Source organism: Budorcas taxicolor, chromosome 2 (genome assembly GCF_023091745.1).
Source record: "Budorcas taxicolor isolate Tak-1 chromosome 2, Takin1.1, whole genome shotgun sequence".
NCBI classification, from domain to species: domain Eukaryota; kingdom Metazoa; phylum Chordata; class Mammalia; order Artiodactyla; family Bovidae; genus Budorcas; species Budorcas taxicolor.
The window spans coordinates 147,554,459-147,573,027 of NC_068911.1; the positions used below are offsets into that span (position 1 = coordinate 147,554,459).

General features: G+C 37.8%; 1 protein-coding gene across 1 annotated transcript in view; it reads right to left on the bottom strand.

The window, feature by feature from the left end:
- The window catches only part of ABCA12 (ATP binding cassette subfamily A member 12), a 205,778-nt gene that overhangs the window by 15,966 nt on the left and 171,243 nt on the right, over positions 1-18,569 (bottom strand). The window contains exons 39-44 of the mRNA XM_052661512.1: positions 11,741-11,846; positions 7,587-7,641; positions 6,862-7,039; positions 4,664-4,779; positions 3,402-3,561; positions 1,481-1,734 (exon numbers count right to left, since the gene is read on the bottom strand). Of these exons, the coding sequence (XP_052517472.1) occupies positions 1,481-1,734; positions 3,402-3,561; positions 4,664-4,779; positions 6,862-7,039; positions 7,587-7,641; positions 11,741-11,846 (869 nt within the window). The remainder of the gene's footprint in view (positions 1-1,480; positions 1,735-3,401; positions 3,562-4,663; positions 4,780-6,861; positions 7,040-7,586; positions 7,642-11,740; positions 11,847-18,569) is intronic.

Consider the following 18,569-nt stretch of genomic DNA (forward strand, 5'->3'; position numbering starts at 1 on the left):
CTACTGAACACCAAAAAAACCAAACCAACAAATCAATTTAGGTCTTCCTCCCAATGTCCCTGTTTCTTTTAATGACATCCCTAGAGATTCCAATTGTGATATTTTCTTTGAATCTTCCCCATTCTAAAATCCACTCATGCAGTCAGCATCCTAATATTGGAAATATCTTAAAAACTGCCAGTTATTTATCATTTTCTGTTTCTGTTACCCTTACAGGCTTTCATTTTTTTTCTCACTTAGGTTTATCCAGGAACATCAAACTGCTCCATTGTCTCTGAATCTTTCCTTCCAATCTGCACTACCTCCACAAAATCACAGCTCCTAAAGCACTATTTGATCCTGTTGGTCTCTGTTAAAAAACCTTCAATGTGCTACTATTAATGTTAGTTTATTGAGTAAAGTCCAAGCTATCACTCTTTAGCCAAGCAATCAGTATACTCCATAATTTTTCAACCCCATGCTTCAGCTCCTACTCTTTCATTATATTTAGTCTATGCTCTAATCAAATTTTATTACTTATTTCTTAAATATGCACCCCAATTTTTCTATCTTTGTTCTTATCTTTCCTTTTATTAATTTAAATCTTAATTTCCAATAAGTAACACATGCACTTCATTTATTAAAATTAAAATGGTACTAAAGAATATTTAGTGAAAAGTCTCCTTCAAATACATAGTTTTTTTAGCAGAAGTTCATAATTAGAAATAGTTTAAGCATATATATGCATAAAAATATATTTCCTTTTTAAAACTCAAATGGTAATATACTTCATATGTAGCTCTGAACCTTGCATTTCTCACTTAACAAATATTAGAAGTGATCCCAAATATGACATAGTGAACTGCACCATTCTTTCTAATGGCTGCACAGTGTTTCACTTATAAATTATGAGCATGATTTATTTAGCCAGTCCCCAATGTAGTACCTTTAGGTTATTTCCATTCTCTTGCTATTAGGAATGGCTACTATGATGAACAAATTTATATATACATAGTTCCGCATATTTGTTAGCATATCTGTAGGGAAAATTCCTAGAAATAGAATTGTTGGGTCAATGATGTTTATTTATGATTCTGTCATCATTTTACTCAATCTTCTTTTTCTGAATACATTGCTAATATCTACACACTCAATTCTCTTTTCCCACTTCTACTTTCTATCCTTCTAAACACAAGTCAAATACTGTATCTTCTGTTTTTGCACATATTTTCTCTCTACCACTGAATCTTGATCTCTTTTAGGCTAACAACTGGGCTAATTTAATTTTACTACCTCATTTTACAATACTTGCAGAACCATAGTAAGGCTTGAGAACTATTTACTGAATGAAAGAGATTGTGAATTGTGCTACAACTTTTAAAGTTTTTTGAGCAAAACATTTCCATTTCACTAATGGAAAAGCTTAGACCATTGACCCTTCTCTGAACATTTTGAATTGGGTTTTGTCATGGATGTCAAACACCGTTTTCATTGTATTTACCTGAGTTTATTTATTAGCCACTCATTGATTAAAAGTCGCAAGAAAAAGAACATGGTTCCCTGAGAAACTAAAGCCACAAACATTGCACCTAGTTTATCCATCTCAAAGGTTTCATTTGGATACTCCACTCCATAAGCTTTTAAGAAGTCTAGGACCGACTGTTGTTGAGAGAGTTCGATCAAACCATAGCCGAAACAGAATTGTGGGAAAATCAGGAAAATGCGCTTGAGGGTTTCAGAAATAAGTTCTAAAGTCTGAAATAAGAGAGAAAAAAAATAAAGTTCAGTGTTAAGTTTTCAACAAATTGATGAAAATTTGGAACTAGATGTAGATAAATACTGAAATTTGAGAAGCTTATCTAGATTGGTAATTATTACATGTACATGCTGAATTTTCATATAAACATTTACTATAACCAAATGGTGTAGATTTATTACCAAAATAAAAGCAGAAAAGGATTATATATATATATATATTCGAGATGGTCTAAGGTGTCAGGTCAAACCCTGGGGACTTCAGAATGTAGTAATAGCAAGGGTACTGGGGTATGATAGAGTATCTGTGGGGCTTCCCTGGTGGCTCAGGTGATAAAGAATCTGCCTGCATGTGGGAGACCCAGGTTCAGTCCCTGGGTAGGGACTGAAAGCCCTGGAGAAGGGAATGGCTGTACACTCCAGTATCTTTGCCTGGGGAATTCCATGGATAGAGGAGCCTGGTGGGCTATAGTCCATGGGGTCACAAAGAGTTGTACATGACTGAGCAACTAACACATAGGTAGGTGCTTGAGTAAAGAGGGATTTAGTAAAGTTTTGAAACTAAGGTAATTCCTACTTGAAGAGGGAATAAAATGGTAAAATGATATGGAAGGAGAAACAACCTATCTCAAAGAGGAGCAAATGGCACATTTTCATGCTATTTACACTTGGGACCAACCACTTGCAGCTCATGAATTTTCTTATTCCTTCTGGAGTATGCTTGTCTATTCCTTACTTCATTTTCTCTTTATTCTTTTCCATTCAATTGTCCAGCATTGTTAGGGTTTCCCTTCTCACTAATCATAATTGTTAGCTATGAATGGAAAGTGATGCTTACAACGAAGTAGATTCCAATACATGACTGAAAGGGAATGAGTTAGGTTTTTTCTCTAGGGATGTTCAAATGAATCTTAACTCATAGTCATACAACTAAGACATGTTGTCTTTGTCCCTACCATACCATAACAATTTGTTAATAAGTAAGAAGTTTAGCTGACTGATTGGCTGCATGATTTCTCCAGTGTCATACAAAGTATCTGACTGAATATCTCCATTCCCCTACTCAAGCCCTATCAAATGTCAATAGTTTTGTCATTGCATAAATACAATCAGAGAGCCAAATTCTTTGAGCTGTTTTGTAGATACTGAAACCCCACCAGGTGGTAATAGTTAACCTGTAAGCTGCCCACAAGCAAAAAGACCCCAGATGACTGGAATTAGAAGGCTGATGAGATTGACCCCAATTACCTGACCACCAACCAATCAGAAGAATGTCCATGAGCTGATCACATACCCCACAACCTCCGTCTCCCTCACCCTGTCTTTAAAAACCCTTCTCTGAAAGCCACCAGGGGAATTTAGGCCCTTCAAGTATTAGCTGACTCGACTCCTTGCTTGGTGCTCTACAATAAAATGATGCAAGTGTTTCACCAAAAAATATAATCAGAGACATTAAACTAGATAAATACAACCAGAGATATTAAATTAAAAATTCTAAAAAGAATTTTTAAAGGCTGTAGTTTCCCTTCCACTACGTTTAATACAATCAAATGAAATTCCTCTATTCTACTTAGAGAATGTGAAGTACAAAAAAATCTGTCCACCTTGAACGTGTTGAAGCATTTGATCCAATCACTGAAGTTTAGCAGACTAATAAAGGACCTTACCGTATCATTAGGCTTTTCCTTGGAAAGAAAGTACACCACCGACAGGGAAACAATGGAATTGATGCCAAAAAAAAGGTTGATGCAGACATAAGTGATGAAAGCCATTCCTGTATCATGGAAGAACCCAGCCAGCAAGTACATCCAAGAAAATGTGGCATACCTTTATATTAATAATACTAAGAATTAAAATCATACCATGATTACTCTTTTACTAAACAAATAAATAGCTTAGATGGTGTTCCAAAGTGAAAATAAACATTAGGATGAGTTGTCAAGCCTTGTGGTTAGACCTCTTTTTTATCTCTTTTTAACAACAGCCAAAAAAAAAAAAAACTGAAGCGCACATTTTTTTTACCCCCACAATAAAGATGTTATGTATTTTATAATGTCACCATATGACTAAATCATGAAGCATACTTTTAAGGAATCTTGAGTAGTTGTTACAACCACAAATTAATTTTTACTCATGAAGAGTCAGACATGACTGAGCAACTAAACAATATAATACTGGTACCTCACCCAGGCAAGATTTTTTTTTTGGATGGAAATATGAGTTTAATAGATAAATGCATTATAATTTAAAGTTGAGAAAAAAAAATGATATCATTGTTGGCTAGCTAAGAAGACAGAGCATGCTTAGAAACTGCATGTCCTGTTTTGGGCAAACACTTGAGTAACCTTTGGGGTAAAGAAGTAAAACTAGAGACAAAGACATCCTTCATCAGCTACAGTTGCTAACTAAATGGATACTACTCATGCATTCAGGGCAAAAAGAACTGCTACTAAAGTATTGATATTGAACTGTACTGCTCCTATTAATTACCCTAATTCAGAAACAATTTTATGTCTGTGTTCTTAGGCATTCATAATAATAAAAATAAATATACATGAATATATTCACTATTTAACATCATATATATTTATATATACTCACAATTTGTTAATACATAAATTCACACGTCTATACATTTTTCTGATCATTTTAAAGAGTCCATTTGATGTAAATTAAATTACGAATGTAAATTGCTAAGTGTAACATTTGGCATCCAGTAAGTGCTCATTAATAATAAGTATACTATTAATAACAACATTAATTTTCACAAGTATTACACTTTACAAACTATGGACTAGCAAGTGTAATATATTGCTAATCATTACTCTTGGCTAATGAAACCCCAAGACATTTGTAAATTAGCTAATGAGATTTAGGTTTGCATCTAGGAGCATTTAATTTTGTAAATTCTTCTTTCACTGCAGCTTACCCAAACAGCAGAAGTAGGAGAGATACAGCGCTTAGGTTGTTTTCACTGTAGAAGGCAGGTAACTTGAAAATTGTAATGACACCAATTGAAAATGCTACAGGCACCAAGTAGAAGGCCTATGGGAATATGTAAAACAACGTTTAACATATGGCAAGTTTTTTCTTTTTTTGAATCGATAGCCCATCTAGTTTAAAACTGTAACAAATTGACCTAGAAACACTTTGAGAAATGAATTATTATCTATGTTCTTGTTGCTTGTAATGTTCAGTTCATTTTACATTGATGTCACTCTTGAATTCACCTCCTGCCATAAGAGTTCAAGCTAGTCTCCATCTTTATAGAGAGACTCCGAGTCCCTGGCATTCCTGCCTCCAGACTTTGAGACTTGGGATCATTTGGTGACAGAGGTTCAGTGAAAAAGATAAGACAGCCAGGTATCTTGGTATTAGAGTCAGTCCTCAAAGTATTGATTTTATTTTGAATGCTGGAACTCTCTCAGATGGCCGATTTCTAAGGCTTGGTTATCAGTGTGAGCCACTCTGTGCAAAACAGCAGGATGGTGGGTACTACACATTCTTGGAATCACAGGGATATGAACAAAGAATTCAGTGTTTCATTGGCAAGAGAAACAGTAAATGCTGAGGAGTTTGCGGCAAGATGTACACAGTGAAAGAGATGGGAATTTAATTAGGGAGGAAATTGTCCTAATACTGGAATGAGCACCAGAAATATAACAACAGAATCTGAGTAGTAAGTAGCCCTTCATAGGAGTGTGCACTTAAGCTTTCTTGACACATTAAAGCTCCTATTAAGTCCACAGGACTCATTACCGTTTTTTTTTTTTAAGATTTGACTTCTACAGCAAATGCATTTCAGACCTCACTGGAGTCATTAACCAAATGGATAGGCAGTTAATTACTCTTCAGTCCTTCAAGCCAATGGTCTTTACAGCAACTCAGACAATTTTGCCATAATTACCAGGCAAATGCATACCCATCCCAGGCATTTGGTCAAGGTTGGCACATTTGGAGTCAAGAAAAGCCATCTGAACTTTGAGACCAATTTATGCAAATAAGAGAGTTATCAATGAAATTCATCTTTTATTTTCCCTATTAATCTTCTCTAATGTGTCATTCAGCAGAGGCTATTACTTCAGATTTTTCATATTATTTGATTGAATTTTTATAAGCTTGTTTATGTGTTGCCACTAGGCAAGACTATTTTGCTTTAAGCTTCCACTTCTCTCATTTCAAACTTCAACATACTTAAAATAACTTGGTGAAGGGGTTGGAGCATATTTTCCAGGTTCCACTCCCAAGATACAGATCACATGAGTCTGGAGTGAGGACCAGTGACCTGCATTCTAACAAATATCCTGGGGAATCTGATATAAGGTCCTCAGACCATGGAGATAAGGGCAGGGCAGGTGGATTTCTCTTTCTTCCAACCACTGGATGAATAGAAGCCTGATGTGAATTTTTTTTCCTTAATTTTCTGTCTTTGTGGTAATAATCTGAACAAACTGAGACAAATAAGTCTCAAACATAAAACTGTCTTCTTGGAGAAGGAAATGACAACCCACTCCAGTATTCTTGCCTGGGAAATTCCATGGACAGAGGAGATTGGTCTCCCCCACCCCTGCCCTCTGTCAAAGCTGTAATCCCTATTTCCAGCAGCTTTCAGCAGGATGCCTGAGAAATAAAGTGTGAACTTGTTTTTAAAAAAAAAACAAAAACCTGTCTTCTAGAGTTGGACTATAAAGAAGGCTAAGCACTGAAGAATTGATGCTTTTTCCCTGTGGTGCTGGAGAAGACTCTTGACAGTCCCTTGAACTGCAAGAAGATCAAACCAGTCAGCCCTAAAGGAAATCAACTCTGAATATTTGTTGGAAGGACTGATGCTGAAGATGAAGCTACAATACTTTGGCCACTTGATGAGAAAAGCCGATTCATTGGAAAAGATCCTGATGCTGGGAAAGATTGAGGGGAGGAGAAGGGGACGACAGAGTATGAGATGGTTGGATGGCATCATGGACTCAATGGATATGAGTTTGAGAAAACTATGGCAGACAGTGAAGGAGGGGAAGTTTGTTGTGCTGCAGTCCATGGGGTCGCAAAAAATCAGACACAAATGACTTAGCAGTTGTACAACAACTATCCAAATCAGTCCTGTCTTTCTTGCAAAGATGAGTGACTCACCATGTCATAAATGAAGTTAGTTACCCAGTAGCAGGTGACACTGATGCCTGAAATGTGTTGCAGCTGCTTGGCTTTTGTCTGATGCTCCCGTACAACGTAGGTGACAAAGCTGGCAGTGGTGACAGAGTAGCCCATCAGGATGGAGAGCGCCACTAAAATATCGATCAAGCTGCTCATTCTGGAGTGAGCAATAGGGAGACGAGAGCACACATAAGCTTGGGAAACTCTTTTCCTTCCAGGAAGATTCATGGCAAAAGCCATCAACAAAACAGTACCAGAGTTGGCTGTGACACAAATAAGTCTTCCTACAAGGCAGCCAGATAATATCTTGCACATGACTCGGCTATGACCCTGGGATCTGAATCGACTAGGGATATTTGATAGAAAAACCTGAGTCTCCAGGGGTTATGGGGTGTATGCAAGAGATACATAGATCTTGAGCATAGGAATCATACAATACTTAAATGCTATGCAGGGAAGTTGAAATGATGAAGCACTTATGCACTTGACTTATAAAAGCAGTAGATTCTGTGAAGCCACAGTCAACAAGCTCTACTTCACAACCTCACTCTACACGCTTTCAGAAACTGCCTTTTATCCCAGTTAGTGACTTATATTACCAGCTCTTCTAGATTAACATTCATTCAGATACAACTGTGATTTCTAATTGTAGCACTTCTCAATATGCCAAGGAGAAAGGAGTTAGGCCAGATATATCTGCTTACGTGGCTTGTTCTTGATCTTGCACTCCTGGATAAGGATGGCTATACATGATGATACCTTAAAGAGGAGACAGTTCTTTCCATTAGTATGTATTCAGTTAATCAGAAACACTAATTTTTACCCATGCTACTGTATAAAATAGGTAACTAATAAGAACCTACTGTATAGCACAGACAGGGAACTGTACTCAGTACTCTATAAGGGCCTACATAGGAAAAGAACCTTAAAAAAAAAAAAAAGAGGGTGGATATATGTATACATATAACTGATTCACTTTGCAATACACCTGAAACTAACATAGCACTATAAATCAAGTATACTCCAATAAAAATTTTAAAAAGAAATACCAATTTTTACATGAATAATATGTAATACTTATAAAAGAATTTTACTTTGGTGATTACCTTTTAAAATAAAATGATCCCCTCTGCCCCCCAACCCCAGCCTCATCAATACCATACAACTGATGGCACGCAAATGCACACAGAAAAAAACCCAAACCATTTTTCACATTGTGCTTGGAATTTGGGGGGAAGGGATAAGAATTTACACTTTTTATATAGCATGCTTCCCATCTACTACATTTATTATTTTCCAGTTTCTTCTCTCCATCTGGCAATATGTATGTTTGTATTATGGCCCTTTAGAAATGTATGACATTTGAAGAAACAAGTCAAAGGGAGACCAGTTACATGAGGATCCCCTAAAGAACAGACGCTTTCCACCCAGCCCTTCATTGTGCCATTGGTCATCGTAGGGAAATACTGCAGCCTGAAAGGATCCCTTCTCCTCCTTTACTGCTTCTAAGATACCTATTGCTTTAGAACTCTACCAGGAGTAGAGTTGGGGAGCTTCAGCTTCTGGAGGGGTTTTTATTGAGACAGAAAGATCCAAAAGGATTCAGAGAAACTAGCTGGCTCCAGAAAAGTAGTCGATTAATTCTGATACAGTCCTAGATTACTTGTACCTCCCAGGGTTGGTTGTATTTTCTGAGTTAGGTACCACAGTGCTTTCCTTCCTTTCCCAAGAAGATACTGTCTAGCCAGGGTCCAGATGGGCTGGGACGTATTGCAAGGGGCCACGATGTGAAGGCAAAGCCTATGCTGTCTGAGTAACTTTGGAAACAGTAGGGGTAGGAGTGAGGATATCTCTTACGTACTTTCCCCCATATAGTCAAAAGCTGAGCAAGAACTTTCTCACTTACTGCTTATATAGTATATGTTCATTACATTAGATATTAAGACTGTTTCATGGTACCAAATATAGATTATTCTAAAGCTCTATTCTTTCCATTAACTTAAATTTATAATTTTTACTAAGTAGATTATGACATGTTTTAAGGTTAAAATCTGCAACTGTTCTGTATTGAAGAAAAATATATAAAAGTTAAAGCAAAACGAAGAAACTAACAGCAATAATAATCAATTTGATGTATAATTTTAATTAAATCATTGGGGGAATGCATCTTTCTTATCTTTTGTGTAAATTAATGAGTTGTCTTTTACTGAGACTCAACTTTCCTTGGGACCTACTTAAACTTTGTTGCTGGATTATAATATAGGCAAGGGGAAGTCATTTCTCTTATTCCTGACTTATATTGATATTTCAGAATCAAGAAATACTCTATTTCACCGGAGAAATCTTTACAAATACATTTACTCCAATATGAAAAATGCTGCGGGAACAATTTTTTTCTATATCTTTGGCAGCAACATCAAGTTATCAGAGTTTGGAATCTACATTACCATCTTTTCTGTGGATTCTACAGCAACTAGCACAGTCTTGAGTACAGTGATTAGTCGATGAATGCTTATTGACTCTAATAAAACCTCAAAATGTCAATTATCCCCCCATATACAATATACATGAAAAATAATGCATTTTCTGTAGTTTCTACACTTGTAAGCCTAAAACGAGTAATTTCCCATTGACCAATGCTAGTAATGCAATAAGAATAAACATTAGGGTAGAGAGAACAGTGTGTCAATATTTTTGGAGAAGAGACTGGTTGTACAACATTTGCTAGTGAAAACAAGTAAATTTGTATTCTAGGGGAGGAAAACAGAATTTTCAAGTTAGATTAACCACTAGAGGGAACCACATGAATATAACAGATATTGACTTGGAAAGGAAAGCTAATTAAAAGGTTTTTATTAGCATGTTAAAATTCAGAGAATCAATTTTACAACTAAAGGCAACATCTCAATTCATGTAGAATCCAACAAAGATGACTTAAAACAGCTTGTGTAGTAGGTGGAGGTGGCAGGAGGCTATTTTAACTGATTTTTAAAAACAACATTATTATGGTATATCCCATACACTCATTACAATATAATAAAAGTATTTTAAGGTGACATGGTTTTCTTCCTTGAAAGAAAACAAGCTCCTTACTGATAGGGTAGAAAGTTACCACTTTCACAAGCCTATATAAGAAGTTAATTAAAAAAAATAGAAGGCACACTACTACCAGTCTCCACATGTAACTCAAGCTAAGCCTTATTTTTAAATTAAAAATGTTTGTTTTTAGGGTCAATACATAAAGTTTATGTTCCAGAATTCTTAATTCTTTATACTCTGTAACTTAGAAATACAAGCCTGCCAGGATCCAGAGTGATTCTGACTGCTTTCATCTTGGTAAAGAACACAAATAATAAATGAAACCTGAATATAGGTTTCAAAAGTTGATTCTTCAAAGTGGCATTGCCTCTTTTTCTTACCTACATACCTTTGCAACGTTTCTTCCTAGTCATTTCTATGGTTCCTATATTGTCACAGCAACAAATATCTTTTGCTCTCAATAAGACATCCTAGTGAAAGTCAAACATTCAATAGTATTTCAAACCAGGTTGCGCTAGACTCACCTGGCTTTACTCATCATTTAACTTAATTTACCACTTTGACTACACTCTTTATTGATGCTCTGGATCTAAGTACTATCTATCAATCTTATTATTTTCTTCATGGTTCCTGCTGCTAGGAAAATGTCAAAGCAGTGGGGAAAAATACTGTTTTCTCAGAAATGAAGACTTTGAAAGAATCTGTCCCTAGAATGAGTATTCGACTCCACAGTTTACTTCCACAATTGCCAGAACGCCCAGCACATGCTATTATGCCCGACAATAGGGAGACGAAAGAGAAGACAACAGCATTTCTTTTTTAAACAGTCTGTTAGCCTATTTATTAGGCTAGAAACTGTTGGCAAGCAAATATGTTACTCCATTTTCTCCATCTTTATTATTATTTTGGGGGATCTGTATGGGGAAATAATCTGAGCAAGGCTTAAGAAGATGAAATAGAGAGTAATTGAATTAGAAAAAAAAAAAATCAGCCTCTTTTGAATTCCAAACCGTTTAAAAAAAACTTATGTGGAAGGGACTTCTCTGGTGGTCCTGTTCGCTAAGACTCCACCCTCCCATACAAGGGGCCCAGGTTCGATCCCCGGTCAGGGAACTAGATCCCACATGCTGCAATTAACAGGTCCCATGTGCTGCAACTCAGACCTGCTGCAGCCAAACAAAGAAGTAAATATTTTTTAAAAAGACTATGCAGAAGCTTCCAAAAGTTGACTTTGTTGAGTACAGAGAAGTATTGGGAAAATGAAGTGGCAGGAGCCAAACAAACCTGGGTTCAAATCCCACTTCTGATTCCCAGAGAAATAATAGTAGGAAACAATAACACTCATCATGAGAGGCTGCTAAGTATTAGCAATATTTTACACAAAGCATGTGTTCTTATGGTAAGTACTCAATTAATGGTAACACTTCATTTCTGGTAGAACTTCTGAAGTTTTCACATTTAGATTTGTGTATAACATTTATTGACATTATCACTTTATTTTTTAGCCTATGTACAAGTAAATAGTTATAAAATGCTTTCCTGTGAGATATAACTACAAGGTGTGAGAACAGAAATAAGTATAAAGTCAGCATTATTATCCTGACTTGATAAATTAAGAGGCTAAATTAACCTGAAATTGAGGGGATTATCTAGAATGTTCCATCTGGTGGTAGTTACTACTTTCAAACTCCTTTTAAAGATCTGTGGTTTAAATACCATAAAATAGCTGCCACAGGGAGGAAATGGGGTCTAATGCACATTTTCACATGGAGAGTAGCAAGAGTTTCAAGACAAGGAGCTTCTATATAAATAACTTTACCATGTCGGGCAGCATCATATTTTGACATGTTAACTCGCAGGAGGAAATTATTCAGGCTGTTGAGGTAAGCTGGAAGGGAGTGATAGCCTTCTGGATCATACCATACCTGAACATTCCAAAAGAAGACAAGATCAGTAGGGTGTTCAAATAAATTAGACAGTCTTTATATCTTAAGGCAATATAATTTATATTTAAAATAAATGCACCAGTTTCCCCACTAACTTATTTCATCTTGGCAGATTATGAACCATCCACCAGAGTGCTGACCACAAAACTCTAAGTTTCCAACCTAGAGATGGGTGGAGATCATGAAACCAACTTTTTCCTGCTTGATAGCACCAAGTCAGTAGTTATCCTAGACTTTCTCTCCAGGTAAAGCTTGAAATAAACAGAAGTCATTATTATCTTCATCTCTGTGACTGGTCTATGGTGATTCTGGAACTAGAAGTAAGGCAATCTGTCTCTAAATAATAATAATAATAACAAAAACAAATGGCGTATAGGCAAGGCTGTAGCAAGAAATAAATTATTAATACATTTACAAGCATTGTGTTCTTAGCAACAAGATTGATAACTTTGAAATACCCCCACTAACTTTTTATTCCTAGTTATAACCCAAAAGAAAGCGAGTTACTTTATCTTCTATGTCGAAAAGAAAGGGATTTAAAATGTTGTTGCTCAGTCGCTCAGTTATGTCCAACTCTCTCTGACCCCATGAACTGTATGTAGCTCACCAGGCTCCTCCGTCCATGGAATTTTCCAGGCAAGAATACTGAAGTGGGTTGCCATTTCCTTCTCTAGGGGATCTTCTTGAACCAGGGATCAAACCCACATCTCCTGCACTGGCAAACACTGCCAGGCAAATTTTTTACCACTGAGCTACCAGGGAAGCCCATATTTAAAATATTGGTATACCTCAAATCAAGAAAGGCAATTAGTAATTCGAAATTACAAATCTGATTTAGAGAGAAATAATTTAATGTTAGAACTCCCTTATCTAAGAATATTTACTCTATGTGTGGAGAGAGCAAGAAAAGAAACAAGGGGTGGCTTTCAAATCCATGGCAGTAGTGTTTACATTCTATATGACCTTATAAAAGCCAGCTAAAATATACTCAATAGTATCTATCTCTTAGGGATGTTGTGAGGATGTATAGGTAGTTGGTGTAAAATGTGACACTAGTGCTTCGTTTATAAGTCACTAAATGAGTATTTGTTTCTTCACTTCCCACAAGTTTGTACATGTCTCATACTAACAAATGAGAAAAGTGTTACGACCAATTTAAGATTTAAAGACTACTTGTGATCATATGGGTAATCATATGTGTCTGATTCTGTGACTCTAGCTTGTTTCACATTCAAAGCATAGATATAGTCTAGAAGAAAAACACCAACAGAATTGTTTATATCATCAAATTCTGTTAAGTTTCCATGTTCTTTAAAAGCATTGCCTGGTGGCTCAGACAGCAAAGAATCTGCCTGCAGTGTAGGAGAGCTGGGTTCGACCTCTGGGTAAAGAAGATTCCCTGGAGAAGGGAATGGCTACCCACTTGGTTAGAGAATACCATAGATAGAGATGCCTGGCGGGCTACAGTCCATGGGGTCAGAAAGAGCTGGACATGACTGAGCGAATAACACACAAGAAGCAAAGCTAAATGTATATGACACATATGCAAGGGAAAATGCCTAAAACATCAATGCACAGTTAAGAAAATATTACAAAGGGAACATATCCATCACTCAGGTTGAGAAACAGAAATTGCCAGCATCCAGAACATCTTCTCTTTGATACTCTGTGTCCTTTCAAATCACAATGTACTCTCTCTCTCCTCTAGATTATATGGTAGTTTTGCTTACTGTCGAAGTTTATAGTAAATGCAATTACAGTTGTGTATTCCTTTTTGGTTTTGCTTTTGCTTACTAACAGTGTTTGGAAGAGTTCAGTTCAGTCGCTCAGTTGTGTCCCACTTTGCAGCCCCATGAACTGCAGCACGCCAGGCCTATCAGTCTGCCGGGAGCCAGCACGGGAGGTCCCACCCATGACAAGGTCATGTGGAGAGGCCTGATGGGCAAGGCGAGTCAGGTCTCAAGGGGTCCTCTGTCTGAGCATCTACCCCGAAACCAAAATCTGTCTGTTTACTGTCTGCTATACTATGCTCTTCTGACATTACCACCTTTTCTCTGGGAAGAGTTAATTCAGAGCTCCAGTTAATAGTCTCCTGCATATAAAAAGAATGTCTCAGCTTAAAACCCCTTTGATGGCTCTAACTTATCTGACCAGTCTTTACAGCCCCCAACCGTGAGAGGCATGAAGCTCAAAACATCTTAAAGATATAGAGCCTTTTAGAGCTAAGAATTAGTTTGGTGAAGAGTTTGTTGAGTTAATGTTTGCTGCCAGGCCTCCATATCCTTTATCTTTTAGGCACCTGGGAGGATATTAATCAATGTAAACGAGATGCAGAAATAGGAATATAGTAGTTTTGATGTTAGCAATACTAGACTTTTGAGTTAATTAATTTTCTCTTTGTTATAAATCACTGTACTCCTTTTTCCTTGCTATAAATTGTTGTATCCTTGCTATGTAAGAATGTAACTTTATTTAGTGTTTTCTGAGAGTGGCACCAGACTTTGGGAAGAACAACACTATTACCCTTATCAGAAAAGGGCTGTAAAATGTTAATTAGCCTTCTGGCTGGAAGATGATGTAAATCACCTAGGACTTATGTATACAACTAGGTATGCAGAGAGAAAGCCTGGTCTCGATCAGAGTCAGGGCTGTTGACACTGCATAATTCTGTATTATCCATTGATCTCTATGTACAACCAAAAAGTATAAAAAGCCTTCTGAACAATAAAGGATGGACCAGTTTCTCGGACTAGTCTCTCGAACTAGTTTCTTGGAAATCTGGCTCCCCTGGTGTCTCTCTCTCTCTTTCTCCCACTCCCACCCTCTCCTTTTCAGGCTGAATTCCCATCTGGAGTGGGGAGGCTCGCCATGTCTACTTACTTGCCCCAGCTTCTAAGATCCATGAGAGAGGGAGCCCAAGGCGGGGCACCCTAGCTATTCAAACGGGTGCCGGTGGCCCAATGTAGATGGTGCAAACCTCTTGTCCTGAGATTTTATTAGTTCTTAACGTAAACCAGGTTACTCAGCCTCTTTTCTGCACTAAATTTTCCTACTATACTATTTCTTCTTAATTTCTATTATATTTCTAAATAAATAAGTTTTCCTTGCCTACGCCGTCTCCCCTTCGAATTCCCTGGATCCACCAGGGCAGGACCCTGGCACCTGTCCATCAACAACTCCCAAAGTTCACCCAAGCCCATGTCCATTGAGTCGGTGATGCCATCAAACCATCTCATCCTCTGTCATCCCCTTCTTCTCCTGCCCTCAATCTTTCCCAGCATCAGGGTCTTTCCCCATGAGTCACCTCTTCACATCAGGTGGCCTAAGTATAGGAGTTTCAGCTTCAGCATCGGTCCTTCCACTGAATATTCAGGACTGATGTCCTTTAGGATGGACTGGTTGGAACTCCTTGCAGTCCAAGGGACTCTCAAGAGTCTTCCTCAACACCGCATTCAAAAGTATCAATTCTTTGGCACTCAGCTTTCTTTAAAGTCCAACTCTCACATCCATATATGACCACTAGAAAAACCATAGCCTTGACTAGATGGATCTTGGTTGACAAAGTAATGTCTCTACTTTACAATATGCTGTCTAGGTTGGTCATAACTTTCCTTCCAAGGAGTAAGCATCTTTTAATTTCATGGCTGCAATCACCATCTGCAGTGATTTTGGAGCCCGTAAAAATAAAGTCAGCCACTGTTTCAACTGTTTCCCCATCTATTTGCTGTGAAGTGATGGGACCAGATGCCATGATCTTAGTTTTCTGGATGTTGAGCTTTAAGCCAAACTTTCACTCTTCTCTTTCATGTTCATCAAGAGGCTCCTTAGTTCTTCTTCACTTTCTGCCATAAGGGTGGTGTCATCTGCATATCTCAGGTTATTAATATTTCTTCTAGTAATCTTTATTCCAGCCTGTGCTTCATCCAGCCCAGCGTTTCTCATGATGTACTCTGCATAGAAGTTAAATAAGCAGGGTGACAATATACAGCCTTGACATACTCCTTTTCCTATTTGGAACCAGTCTGTTCCAAGTCCAGTTCTAACTGTTGCTTCCTGCCCTGCATACAGGTTTCTCAAGAGGCAGGTCTGGTATTCCCATCTCTTTCAGAATTTTCCACAGTTTATTGTGATCCACACAGTCAAAGGCTTTGGCATAGTCAATAAAGCAGAAATAGATGTTTTCCTGGAACTCTCTTGCTTTTTTGATGATCTAGAGGATGTTGGCAATTTGATCTCTGATTCCTCTGCCTTTTCTAAAACCAGCTTGAACATCTGGAAGTTCATGGTTCACGTATTGCTGAAGCCTGGCTTGGAGAATTTTAAGGATTACTTTACTAGTGTGTGAGATGAGTGCAATTGTCCAGTAGTTTGAGTATTCTCTGGCATTGCCTTTCTTTGGGATTGAAATGAAAACTGAACTTTTCCAGTCCTGTGGGCACTGCTGAGTTTTCCAAATTTGCTGGCATATTGAGTGTGACACTTTCACAGCATCACCTTTCAGGATTTGAAATAGCTCAACTGGAATTCCATCACCTCCACTAGCTTTGTTCATAGTGAGGCCCATTTGACTTCACATTCCAGGATGTCTGGCTCTAGGTGAGTGATCACACCATCGTGATTATCCGGGTCATGGAGATCTTTTTTGTACAGTTCTACTGCATATTCTCACCACCTCTTCTTAATATCTTCTGCTTCTGTTAGGTCCATACCATTTCTGTCCTTTATTGTGCCCATCTTTGCATGAAATGTTCCCTTGGTATCCCTAATTTTCTTGAAGAGAACTCTAGTCTCTCTCTTCTTTGCTGATCAAGGCTTTCTTATCTCTCCTTGCTATTCTTTGGAACTCCGCATTCAAATTGGTATATCTTTCCTAGTCTCCTTTGCTTTTTACTTCTCTTCTTTTCACAGCTATTTGTAAGGCCTCCCCAGACAGCCATTTTGCTTTTTTGCATTTCTTTTCCATGGGGATGGTCTTGATCCCTGTCTCTTGTACAATGTCATGAACCTCTGTCCATATTCATCAGGCACTCTGTCTATCAGATCTAGTCCCTTAAATCTATTTCTCACTTCCACTGTATAATCATAAGGGATTTGATTTAGGTCATACCTGAATGGTCTAGTGGTTTTCCCTACTGTCTTCAATTTAAGTCTGAATTTGGTAATAAGGAGTTCATGATCTGAGCCCCAGTGAGCTCCTGGTCTTGTTTTTGCTGACTGTATAGGGCTTCTCCATCTTTGGCTGCAAAGAATATAATTAACCTGATTTCTGTGTCAACCATCTGTTGATGTCCATGTGTAGAGTCTTCTCTTGTGCTGTTGGAAGAGGGTGTTTGCTATGACCAGTGTGTTCTATTGGCAGAACTCTATTAGCCTTTGTCCTGCTTCATTCTGTACTCCAAGGCCAAATTTGCCTGTTACTCCAGGTGTTTCTTGACTTCCTACTTTTGCATCCCAGGCCCCTATAATGAAAAGGACATCTCTTTTGGATGTTAGTTCTAGAAAGTCTTGCAGGTCTTCATAGAAGTGTTCAACTTCAGCTTCTTCAGTGTTACTGGTGCGGCATCGACTTGCATTACTGTGATATTGAATGGTTTGGCTTGGAAACGAACAGAGATCATTCTGTCATTTTGAGATTGCATCCAAGTACTGCATTTTGGACTCTTTTGTTGACCATGATGGCTACTCCATTTCTTCTAAGGTATTCGTGCCCACAGTAGTAGATATAATGGTCATCTGAGTTAAATTCACCCATTCCAGTCCATTTTAGTTTGCTGATTCCTAGAATGTCGACGTTCACTCTTGTCATCTCCTGTTTGACCACTTCCAATTTGCCTTGATTCATGGACCTAACATTCCAGGTTCCTATACAATATTGCTCTTTACAGCATTGAACTATTGTATGGAAATGAGTTTATTCATTTCCATGGCTGAGAGTTCTATTGAATGAATATATAACAATTTATTTATTTATTCTACTGTGTATGGACATTTGGGGTTGCATTTTCAGCTAATATGAGACATGCTACTATGTGCATTTTTGTATATGTAACCTGGTACTAAGATCATGGCATGACTTTATTTTTGGGGGCTCCAAAATCACTGCAGTGGTAACTGAAGCCATGAAATTAAATGACACTTACTCCTTGGAAAGAAAGTTATGACCAACTTAGCATATTGAAAAACAGAGACATTACTTTACTAACACAGGTCAGTATAGTCAAGGCTGTGGTTTTTCCAGTAGTCATATATGGATGTGAGAGTTGGACTGAGAAGAAAGCTGAGTGCCGAAGAATTGATGCTTTTGAACTGTGGTATTGGAGAAGACTCTTGAGAGTCCCTTGGACTGCAAGGAGGTCCAACCAGTACATCCTAAAGGAAATCAGTCCTGAATATTCATTGGAAGCACTGATACTAAAGCTGAAACTCCAGTACTTTGGCCACCTGATGAGAAGAGCTGACTCATTTGAAAAGACCCTGTTGCTGGGAAAGATAGAAGGTGGAAGGCAAAGGAGGACAACAGGGGATGAGATGAGGATGGCATCACCGACTCAATGGACATAAGTTTGACTAAACTCTGGGAGTTGGTGATGGGCAGGGAGGTTTGGCATGCTGCAGTCCATGGGGTGACAAATAGTTGGATACGACTGAGCAACTGAACTGAACTGAACTGGGTACTTGTGTATACATGCTTCCTTAGGTTAA